Below are 12,888 nucleotides of genomic sequence, written 5' to 3'. Positions count from 1 at the left end.
AAAAATATAAAAAAAAAAACAATATTAACCTTCAACAATAACAATAGAACAAATACAATTTCCTTCTGTTTGTCCTTTAAATAAACGTGCGATAAGTATTTGTTTTAAATTCGTACGTATTCATTTTATTGACAGAATTTCAAAATCTTCAACAACTTCCTCAACAACATTTTGAATAATTATTTAATAAAATTCTCATCTAAAAAATATTTAATAATTCATCTAGATATTATTTTGTAAATCATTTTGATTTCTATTTCCATTTATACAAAAAATAGTAAAATAGAAGTTATTGTTATCATGTCAAGAAAAAAATTATTTTAATTCCCTTTCAAATTTTGGGATTTCAAAGTACAGAGATTTCGAAAACGCAAAAAAATTCAATGCTGCGATTCCAAAACTCCGCGTCCAATGAAAAATGCGCCTAATTCACATCTTTCTGGCATGTATGGAACTAAAAAATGCAATTTTGGGAGTTTTTCCGACTCCCCGTAAGTTGCGATGTAAGCAATGAAAAATTTCAAAGTATTCTATTAATCTTCCTAGCATGGTCCCCTGAAATATGTATTAAGACGGTTCTATACACATTTTTCAAGAGCGTGAAATCATTATTTGATTGGCGTGAAACTTTATAATTTTTTTAAGACTCCTCTTAAATATTCATTGGTGGAAAAAAATATTTATAAAGAAAAGCAGATAAGAATGGTTAAATTTACAATTCAATTTCAAGCACTGCGATTATACCCTTTACTCCATCGATTTGAAATTTGGATATGTTATAGGTACTCACTCATATTCTACCTGCTCTGGTTATTTTTCGAAAATCCTCTTAATTTTCCCAATTTGCATTGTTCACATCCAGGTTTAGTGGAATACAAAAAAGTACATAAGTGTCAACAATGGAAATTGTGAAAATTAACAGGATTTTGAAAAATACAAGTAGCCGCAGGGCAGAAAGAATATGAGTACCTATAACATATCCAAATTTCAAATCGATAGAGTAAAAGGTATAATCGCAGTGCTTGAAATTCAATTGAAACCTTAACCATGAATTTTCAATTATGTTTTGCTAGAAAAAGATACAAACAAATCTTTGATGGCTTTTATCTTGGTTGTATTTATACTTATTCGAAAAATAATTTTTTTCTATTGTTTGTTACATGAATGAGCTTTTATTAAAGCAAAAATAATTCATAAATATTACTTATTCTTTTCATAGTAGAATAGGTTTTCTAATCATAGTCAAATTCAAGGTGTTTTTAAGATGTTCCCTTTTGAAAAATTTTTCTTTGAAGAATTTTTCTGTCGTTTACTTAGTCTGAAATTTAAATCACGATAGCGAATGGCTAAAGACTTGACTGAAACTGTATGTTCTATAACTGAGACGATAGTCTTGTAAAAAAAATAATAATAATAATTAAAAGAACACCATAAAGTACTACTCAATAATAAATCTCGATATATTATAAATGCGAAAGTAAGCATGTTTGTTTGTTACGCTTTCACGCTAAAACTAGCATGAGATATAATTTATAAAGATATATTAATAATAAAAAATAAAAAAAAACAAATTGAAAAAATAATTTAATTTGACATTACCATAAATTACAGATTGCTGATCTTTTCTGATATACTCAATAAATAATTACGACTATTATACCTATTATAATCCTTGCCCCAAAGGGGATATAGATAGGGGCGAAAGCAATCTTTATCAATCATTACTTTTAAACTCAGCGAAGCGGGTGGGTATCACTCTAGTATATTATAATAATAAGACGATGATAGGAGGCCAAAGTCATGGTTCGTTTGTTTCTTGAACTTTCATAAATAAAAGCCATCAAATTAATAAACAATAAAAATAATAATAATAATAACAATACGATATACATATACACGACATAATAGTTCTTACTGTTTTTCTATACTTTATATTGTTGTTTTTATTCCAAAAATACACTGTACAAATAACGTCAGGCGACAAGTACCTACTTTCATAAAAAAAATTAAATTCATCAACATTGTATTTTACGAAAACGATCTTTCAACAATCATTATTGTCAACAATTTCGGAAATAGTCCTTCACTTAAGGAGTCCGTTTCTATTGCACGAGAACAAAATAATAATAATAAAATTTATCTCATACTTTTTGCACAATCAATACAAAAAAATTACTCATCTTTGAGCATGAAATAGTCCAAATTGACAGGAAATAACATATAGTAAACATATAGTAATTATGGCTGGAAGTCATATTCAAAGTATTCATTCAATGTATAGGGACATAATTTCAGCAACACACTTTTATACCATGCATATATGAAATATACATAGTATATTAAGTTTAGTTCAAAGTTTGTAACGCTTAAAAATAAAGATGCTAGGAAAAAAATTTTGTCATAGGTGTTCATAAAATCACCCAATTAGTCCATTTCCGGTTGTCCGTCCGTCCGTCCGTCTGTGGACACGATAACTCAAAAACGAAAAAAGATATCGAGCTGAAATTTTTACAGCGTACTCAGGACGTAAAAAGTGAGGTCAAGTTCGTAAATGAGCATCATAGGTCAATTGGGTCTTGGGTCCGTAGGACCCATCTTGTAAACCGTTAGAGATAGAACAAAAGTTTAAATGTAAAAAATGTTCCTTATAAAAAAATAAAAACTTTTGTTTGAAACATTTTTTTGTAAACATCACTGTTTACCCACGAGGGCGTTAAATAGGGGCAAATTTTATAGTATGTATTAATATAGGAATATCAGTTGTGTGTGTGTCTATTTAAAAGTGAATATCTTTTGTTATTTACGTGACGTCAAAAAAACAAACGATTGAGCATCAACACTGTATATACATGTTTATAACATGTATATATGAAATATACATAGTATTATAAGTTTAGTCCCAAGTTTGTAACGCCTAAAAAAATTGATGCTACAAAAAAAAAATTGGTATAGGTGTTCATAAAATCACCTAATTAATCCATTTCCGGTTGTCCGTCCGTCTGTGGTCACGATTACTCAAAAACGAAAAGAGATATCAAGCTGAAATTTTTACAGCGTGCTTAGGACGTAAATAGTGAGGTCAAGTTCGTAAATGAGCAACATGGGTCAATTGGGTCATGGGTCCGTAGTACCCATCTTGTAAACCGTTAGAGATAGAATAAAAGTTTAAATGTAAAAAATGTTCCTTACAAAAAAATAAACAACTTTTGTTTGAAACATTTTTTTGTAAACATCACTGTTTACCCACGAGGGTGTTAATTAGGTACAAATTTTATAGTATGTATTAATATAGGAATATCAAAGTGAATATCTTTTGTTATTTACATGACGTCAAAAAAAACAAACGATTGCGCATCAACACTTGCGCATTATATGAGAATATCAGTTAAATATGTCAGATATGTATGTATGTGAAATGTGACAGAGTTATCAACACTGCCTATACATGGTATTTCAACAATTAACTCAGTCAATTGTTTGTTTTCACTTGTTGTATGTGTTATGTGATAAAGAAATCAACATTAGAAATTAACTCAGTCAATTGTTTCTTTTCACTTGTTTAATTTGTTTTCACTTAACGTTTTATATTCGTTAGATTATTTAATTATAGACGCTTACAATGACATTGTATGTTCCATTATTAAGGCGGTTCTCTACACATTTTCAATGGCGTGAAATCATTATTTGATTGGCGTGAAACTTTACAATTTTTTAAGACTTCTCTTAAATATTCATTGGTGGAAAAAAATATTTATAAAGAAAATAAAAGCGGTTTTCTGCTCTATTTCTTCTTTACTCCTTACTCTATCAATTTGAAATTTGGATATGTAATAGGTACTCATATCGAAAATCCTGTTAATTTTCCCAATTTTCATTGTTCACATCCAGGTATAGTGAAATACGAAAATGTACCTAAGTGTCAACAATGGAAATTGTGAAAATTAACAAAATTGTCGAAAAATAAAAGCAACCAGGGCAAATAGAATATGAGTACCTATAACATATCCAAATTTCAAATCGATGGAGTAAAGGGTAAAATCGCAATGCTTTAACCATTCTTATCTGGAAAACCACTTTTCTTTATAAACATTTTTTTTCCACCAACGAATGTTTAAGAGGAGTATTAAAAAAAGTTTCACGTCAATCAAATAATGATTTCACGCCATTGAAAAATGTGTATATCGTCTTAATGGTCTGTAAGTTTGTTTGTATTTTTGCTTGAGCGTTTCGGCTTCGATATTATGCGAGTGTAATTCCGATCTATTAATATAGAATATTTTGCTTTTCCTATAAAACATTACGCATTCAATAATGTAGATTTGAAATGCGGTTTATAGGTTTCCACCTGTTTTATTTGCCCGATGATTCGAATTATTTGTTTCTAAATAATAAGAATTTGTTCAGCATGTGGTGAATTTCCCCAAAATATTATACCGTATAATATAACTGAATGAATAAATAAATAGGCATTTAGAACTATTTCAGTGGAGGTAATTTTTCTAAATTGTCGCATCAAGTACATATTTTTATTCAGTTTCTTTTTTCAAACTTTTTGCGAATAATAATGTGCTCCTTCCAACTTAGTTTTTGGTCAATAGTGACACCTAAAAATTTTTTTGATTTCTCGATCTCAATTATCTGATTACTTTCGAGCAGTATATTTTCCGTTAATATACCATACTTTCCCACCTTCAGAGCTTTTGTTTCAATATTTGTTTGACATAATGAAAAATACGAAATTATTCGGTTATTAATTATATTTTGGACACATATATTTTACCTTGCTTTTAACTTGCGCAGTATTTGTTCCACCTGCGAATGCCACCGAGACCAATCATTATCTATACTACAATCGTAGACGATACTTTTAAGCTATATAACTTAAAACCACTTATGCTTGGGTTTCGATATATTGTGGAAGTTTTATAGCGGTGGATATACATTCTATAATGGCATTTCTATGCTTGCCTACGCATTTTTCCGGCTCTATATAACGTCTACGCTCTTTACAACTTACACTACATCATAAAATTATAATTTGAGCATTTAATTATTTTTTGATATGCTTCAATTGCTTTAAATATGGGAAAATGGGAAAAATATTTTTCTATTTAAAGAAATCTTAGCCAAGTAATTAACCTGTCTGAGTATCTTATTTTTATTTTATTTCATTTTTATTTTTATTCGTTTTGCACTAAAATTGCATCTAATTTTGGCAACAAACGGCATAAAGAGTCATAAATTGAATGACGTTGTATCTCCTAAACTACTATATTAGAATATTATAATAATAAAAAATTTAACCACAAATGAACTTCGGTCTTTTTTTTGAACACTAATATGGAAACTCAAAAAAAAAATCATTTAAAATAGTGTTATTAACAGTGTACACGTGATATAATAGGTAGTGTTTATTTTAATAACTTCAATAGGAAACCTTGTTGATGTTATAAAAAAAAAACACTTATGGAAAAGCCACATAACTTCTATATACAGGTTGAAAGTCTATATATATAGATTGCAAACTACAACTTATTCGTACATGCTTTGAAAACGTTTTTTATTCGTATATTATGTACCAGTGGCGTAACTATGGGGTGGCGGGGTTGGCAAAATGCCACGGACCTTGACTCAAAAGGACCCGGGCCAACAGGCCGCGCACTCAAAAATAAATTTTTGACATTTTGCTTGAAAAGTATATTATACCATGTATATATGAAATATACATAGTATATTAAGTTTCGTCCCAAGTTTGTAACGCTTAAAAATATTGATGCTAAGAAAAAAATTTTGGTATAAGTGTTCATAGAATCATCTAATTAATCCATTTCCGGTTGTCCGTCCGTCCGTCCGTCTGTGGACACGATAACTCAAAAACGAAAAAAGATATCGAGCTGAAATTTTTACAGCGTACTCAGGACGTAAAATGAGCATCATAGGTCAATTGGGTCTTGAAAGGACCCATCCAACCCAAGTAGGACCCATCTTGTAAACCGTTAGAGATAGAACAAAAGTTTAAATGTAAAAAATGTTCCTTATAAAAAATTAAACAACTTTTGTTTGAAACATTTTATTGTAAACATCACTGTTTACCCACGAGGGCGTTAATTAGGTGCAAATTTTATAGTATGTATTAATATAGGAATATCAGTTGTGTGTGTGTTTATTTAAAAGTGAATATCTTTTGTTACTTACGTGACGTCAAAAAAACAAACGATTGCGCATCAACACTGTCTTTACATGGTATTTCAACAATTAACTCAGTCAATTGTTTGTTTTCACTTGTTTTTAATTATTTTTAAGTAAAAATTGGAAATGTATCGACATGAATTTGTAAATTTAAAAATGGAAGCAAATAGCGTAGCAGAAAAACGGTCCATAACCCCTGAATTTTCTAAAACTCGTCAGAGAAAATTAAAACGCCATTTGGACGAACTTTGTGAAGATGAACAAATATGTTCAAAGTGAACATATTTTATCGAGTATTGGAGATAATTATTAATCTACTGAAATCGCGTTTCCTTCCGATGAATGAAATTGTTTGCAATTTCAGTGTCCTGCAGCCTTTGCAAATTTTAAATGACACAGATTTATTAAAAAAAACTCTAGAATTTGTTGATATATATAAAAAAGACATAGCTGAATCATTTTTAAGGGAAATTCTCAGTTTTCAGTCCACTTTCAGAGACGAAATAGAAAAGTCTTCGTGTATTAGAGACCTTGCTGATTTATTACGAATAAAGAATCATTTTATGTCATGCAGCTTTCCTGAAGTATGCATTGCATTAATTTTATTTGTTACAAAACGTATTTATGAAACTCTATGGGACAAGACAGGTTGGCTATCCTGTCTATTGAAAATTCTATAGCCTGAATTTTAAACTTTGATGGTGACATTGACGCTTTTGTGGTGCATAAAGCTCGAAGAAAAGATTTTTCTTCATAAATATATTACTGAAATTAAATTGTTATTTCATTGTAAATGTATATAATAAACCCATAGTCTTGAAAATAAAATTTTTATTAGTGTTGAATAACTACTTAAGTAGATAACTATTAAAATTAAACTAAGTAAGTACAACGTGACGATTTTTACTGACAGGGTCCCATCAAAAGAATTTGCCTCGGGCCCCAGATGATATAGTTACGCCACTGATATGTACATTGAAAATTTCAATTGAATTTTTCGTTTTACCAAGTCTATTTTTGAAATTTTTGTTTTAAATATACAGGCTGACTTCGAATGATCTGTACAATAAATACTCTTCCAGGTAAACTTCAGCTCCAGGTAGGGTGATTTAACAATGGGACAAAAATTCTCTGTACGCCCAATGTACATTTTGAAATAATATTTTTTGGGAATTTTTTTTTTCTAAAATGAGGTATGCTGACGTTTTAGTAAAGGTTATCATAAATCTTTACTATTTGTTCCCACATGGGATTAAGGATTTCCTGACTTTGAAAACTAAAAAAATAACACCCCTTAAATTCAAATTTGCATAAAATAAAATACCATTCGTTTGACAACGATTTGTTCACGTTTGTCCACCCAATATTTTTGTTTGCCATCTTTCATATCATATCAGATATCAGTATAGTACCTATACGAAGAGGGTTTTTAGTGCAGGAATACTAAAAAGTCTAAAGTACATTAGTTATGATAACGATTTTAACTAAGTGATTGTCATAACTGTTATCTATATGCAATATACAATCTGTATAACAATTTCAGCTTTAATAAATTCATTTAAATACTACAGCAATCATAACTGAATCTTATTTATTTATTGGACATACATAAGGGCTGACTGACTAGCCCTGTTCTAACACCTAACTGACTGACAGTCATAAAGTTATTTATGTGCAATATACAATCTGTATAACAATTTTCAGCTTTAATAAATTTATTTAAATACCACGGAAATCATAACCGTTTCGATAGCATAAATCTGACCCCTGTTCTATCGTTCGCTTGACTGACCGCAGTATGTGTGTGTACCTAACTACTATAACCGATCATCAAATAATCAGCTTTAGTAAATTCAACGAATTTTTTTGGCCTGGCTCTCCATAATAATGGTACCAAATATCTTAAGACAACTCCGAATTATTCTGATGATGGTTCTGTACATAGAGGTATAAAAATATTAATAAAAATTTTCAAGTTGTTGATCTATAATAATAATAATAATAATACAACATTCATCAGGTTTAATTACTATATAAATCATGATTGTTGTTTTTAAGAGCATACAATTTTTTAATAGTCTATCACTATCAGTATCAGTACAATAATACCTACACTCAAATCAAATCAAACCAGTACAAAATAACTTCAAGATCAAGTGAATTCCTAAAGAGTACTTTATTTATTAAAGCTGTAGCCTAAATCGTAAACTAACTTTATTAAGTGTTTAATTCAAGTGAAATTTAATCAAATAATTATATGTTATTATTGTCTAGTCCAAGTGATAAAATTAATTAAAAACATTTACTAATATTTGTGATTTTAACTAATAAGCTTTATTCAACAAAACATTACACACTCAATAAAAATAAATTTATATGTTTCTATAAATGGTGCTTATTGCAAAGTGTTTTTAATAAAAACAGTTTATTACGATCCTTTATTTATCAACAAACATATTTTTCGTTTTTTACATTTACTTATTTTTACGCCAGATCCTACATTAAAATCGCAAAGAGCGATGTAAAGCTACTTTTTTGGTATGCTATTAGGACCCTTAGAGGAGTATGAAATCACGTTTTGCAAGCAAAAAAAAAAATTGTGCTACCGGCGTAATATGTGAAAAACTACAAAATTTTCGCACTTTTTTCAGTTTTTGCAGTTCAATTCAAAAACTATGACCTTTGGCATTAGTTGCTGACACACAGTTCTGTATGTCTTATAGTTTTTGAGATATGATGCTTGAAAAATTTCTGAAATGATAATATTTTAAGTTATGCTTATGTTAAACCGTTAGAGATAGAACAAAAGTTTAAAGGTAAAAAATGTTCCTTATAAAAAAATTAACAACTTTTGTTTGAAAAATTTCTCGTAAACATCATTGTTTTCTCGTGCAGGGGCAAATTAGGGCAAAACTTTGGTGTCTGTTTTCTCCAAAAGTATAAAAGATAGAGAGACGAAAATTTGTAGGTAGCTTCAACTTGCAAGCCTTATGAAAGTTTTTTGAAAAAAATCAAAAAAATTTTCTAGAAAATACTACGAAAAATTTTCGAAATTTTTGACCCTCTAAGAGGTCCGAATAACATATCAAGAATGTAGCTTTACATCGCGTTTTTTGATTTTAGCTGTTTTTTTTTTGTAGGATTTTGCTGGCGTATATATTAATCCAACCCATTTAAGAAAAAGTGTCTAATATATCCGGTTAAATCCTTCATTGAGCATGAATAATTTTCGCATGGAAAATTTTTGCAGGATCCCATTTAAAACATGCTCCTGAACGTGAAAGTGCAGGTTACCGGTGGGTAACATGGTTGAATATTGTTTAAACGAATTTTTGGTAAACAAATAAGTAATATTAACCGAATCGCTTTTTAAAATTGTCTCATATAATTCGGGTAAAAATTAGCAAAAAATATTCCTAGAAATTTTTCTCTAAACCCTCTAGTTTTCGAGTAAAAAATTCGTAAACTTTGAAAATCGTGATTTATGCGCTTTCCATCCCTCGAAAAGTCTATGAAAAAATCAGTTTTTTTAATATGTATAAAATTTTTATTTGTTCTGTAAAGCTTAATCGACAATATCCTGCAAAAATGTTTGTCCCAATTGCATTTTAAGTGATTGATTGTTAATTCTTAAAAAATCGAAAAACCACCCAAAAATGCCGATTTTCTTTTCTATACATGCTAGAAAGATGGGATTTTCACCAATCGACTCGAAATAAATTCACACTAACAGAAAAGTTCCACAAATTTCATTTTCACCACATATCTCCTCAGAAAATTGGGAAACGGTTTTTACGTTCAAAAGCATTTTTTAAACGAGATCCTGCAAAAATTTTCCATACAAAAGTAATTCATGCTCAATGACGGATTTTACCGGGTCTATAAGCAAATACTGATGAGCTTCTTTTATTCATCACAAATAATGTAACCAAAAATTGAACACAAAGGTCAAAAATAGTAATAGTAGGATATACATCTAGGGAGCAAAAGTAAAGAATGTCTCAGATCTCATCTTCATTGTCACAAAAGGTAAAGTCGAGGGACATTCTTTACATGTTCCGGTGGTGTGCTTATTAGTTTTCTGCTCGACGAAGACGGAAAGCGGCAACTTCGTTTAGCACAGCGGGATGAAAGTTGACACATCATGTTCGAAATTTTCAATTAAAAAATTGTGTAAAATTTGTCTCAGATCTCATCTTCATTGTCACAAAAGGTAAAGTCGAGGGACATTCTTTACATGCTCCGGTGGTGTGCTTATTAGTTTTCTGCTCGACGAAGACGGAAAGCGGCAACTTCGTTTAGCACAGCGGGATAAAAGTTGACACATCATGTTCGAAATTTTCAATTAAAAAATTGTGTAAAATTTTACTGTTTTCACATTAATTATCTAGTAAACAGGATCTAAACTTTTAACTTTTGCTTTGAGCTTCTACCACATATTTATTATTTATATTTTACAAGTTTCTTTGGCTTTATATATAAGTATTATATATAAGTATTCAAGTCTTATATAATTAACTTTTTTGTCTATTATACTTTGTTACATATGTAATATATAAAACTCTTAAAATATTGATGCTTCGAACAAATTTTTTGTATAGGTGCTCATAAAATCACCTAATTAGTCTATTTTCGGTTGTCTGTCAGCCCGTCTGGCCGCCTGTTTGTCAACATGATAACTCAAAAACGAAAAGAGATATCCATCTGAAATTTTTATAGTGTGCTCAGGACGTAAGTAAAAAGTGAGGTTGAGTACGTAAACGAGCAACATAAGTCAGATCAATTGGGTATTGGGCCATCAGGACCCATCTTTTAAACCGTAAGAGATAGAACGTAAGTGTACAGGTAAAAAATATCCCGTTAAATTAATTAGCGCAAAATTTTGGTGACCATTTTCGCCAAAACTATAAAAGATAGGGAATTGAAAATTTGCAGGTATCTTTAACTTGTTGTCTTGTGAAACACTCTCGAAAAAACAAAAAACAAATTCTAGAAAATACTTTCGAAAATTTTCAAAGTTTTAAGTCATTTTTATAGCATGTAGCGTTTTTTCGAATACCAATTTTGTACTCGAAAACTGGAGGGCTTGGAAAACATATCTAAAAATATTTTTTTTAAATTTTAACACTGATTATATGATACAATTTTTTCCGAAGCGATTAGGTCAATATTACTTATTTGTTAAGAAAAATTAGTTTAAACAATATCGTTCCGGGCTCTCCTCAGTTTTAAACGGGATCCCGCATAAATTTTCCATGCGAAAGTTAATCATACTCAATGACTGGATTTTAAATAAGCTCCTGTAATTATGTGTATGTAAACATAGACCTTTAAAAATTACCACCAATACTCCCAGATAATTAAACCTTTTCACTTGTTCGAACTGATAAATCACCTCGTCGTTCATTGTTACTATTAACGATTTAACTATTTCCGGTGGAGTGTTTGTTGCTCGCAGCTTCATTTATTTGTATACACTGTATAAACTGTATTTTTTAGCTCAATTTTTTTCGGTTTAGGTAATACCTATACATCATACATTTTTTCAAATTAATTTACATTAGAACTTTTTTTTAGTTTGTTGTGGAATTAAAATTAATAGATTTATTGATCGAAAATATTGATATTTCCAATCTTACGGGTAAACAATGGTGTTTAGGAAATATATATTTCAAACAAAAGTAGTTTATTTTTATTAGGAACATATTTGCCTCCAAACTTTTTTCTATATCTTACGGTTTATAAGATGGATCCTACGAACTCATGATCTATATTTTTTTTTATTTTTAAGTTATCGTGTTGACGGAGATAAACTTTGAAGTGAATTTAATACATTTTATATATACAGGATTGAATGCCCTCTAAAGATAATCCTATCAATCTCAGTTGGTTAAAGCATATAGCCTAATTTTGTACGCGGTATGCCTTAGGAAGCGGGTTCGTACCTCTCCCTATAGAACAAAAATTATTTAAAATAATAGTTTTGATGGACTAATGTAGCGCATGATATATGCATGAAGGAGGTGTATTCAACCTGTCAAAATAATTGAGGAGTTAAAATTATCAACGGAGACTGGTGGTGATAAAACACATAATGGTATCACAATGAACCCTTTGGCCTAAGTGTATTCCTCGTGGGCAGCCAATTCAACCTAACTTAAAGATAATCCTACGTCCCGAAAAGATCTCCCTAGGTGCTGGGAGACACCTTTCACCTTTTTTTCACCTTTGTGAGAATGACACAATCTTCTTCAGTACTTGACTGACGCATTCAGAGAAAAGTTTTTTTAAATTTAATACAAATTCTTATAATAAGGGGTAAACAAATTTTTCTTGAAAAATTACAGTTTCTTAAAAAATATTATTTAAATAATACAATCAACCTAAAAATATTTCTAACATTTCAATTGATTTTCAAAATGTTGCTTGTAAATTCAACAATGCTTACAACAATGCTAATGGCGTCTACATCAGCAGTATGCGGCAGAAGAATGTATCCACAAGCACGAATTGTTGGTGGAAAGAACAGTACGTTTGGTCGATGGCCATGGCAAATTAGTTTACGACAATGGCGAACATCTACATACTTACATAAATGTGGAGCAGCTTTATTAAATGAAAATTGGGCAATCACTGCAGCTCATTGTGTTGACAGGTAAAAATTTTGTCTTAAAAATCATTCATTATTCCAATAATTGC

The 12,888-nt window shown here is 30.0% G+C and overlaps 1 protein-coding gene across 1 annotated transcript in view; it reads left to right on the top strand.

Annotated features, from left to right (window-relative positions):
- LOC123300730 (serine proteinase stubble-like) overlaps positions 1-12,888 on the top strand; it is a 41,095-nt gene that overhangs the window by 19,549 nt on the left and 8,658 nt on the right. The window contains exon 3 of the mRNA XM_044883361.1: positions 12,667-12,844. Within this exon, the coding sequence (XP_044739296.1) occupies positions 12,667-12,844 (178 nt within the window). The remainder of the gene's footprint in view (positions 1-12,666; positions 12,845-12,888) is intronic.

Source organism: Chrysoperla carnea, chromosome 5 (assembly GCF_905475395.1).
Source record: "Chrysoperla carnea chromosome 5, inChrCarn1.1, whole genome shotgun sequence".
NCBI classification, from domain to species: domain Eukaryota; kingdom Metazoa; phylum Arthropoda; class Insecta; order Neuroptera; family Chrysopidae; genus Chrysoperla; species Chrysoperla carnea.
This window is presented reverse-complemented; position numbering and strand designations above follow the sequence as displayed.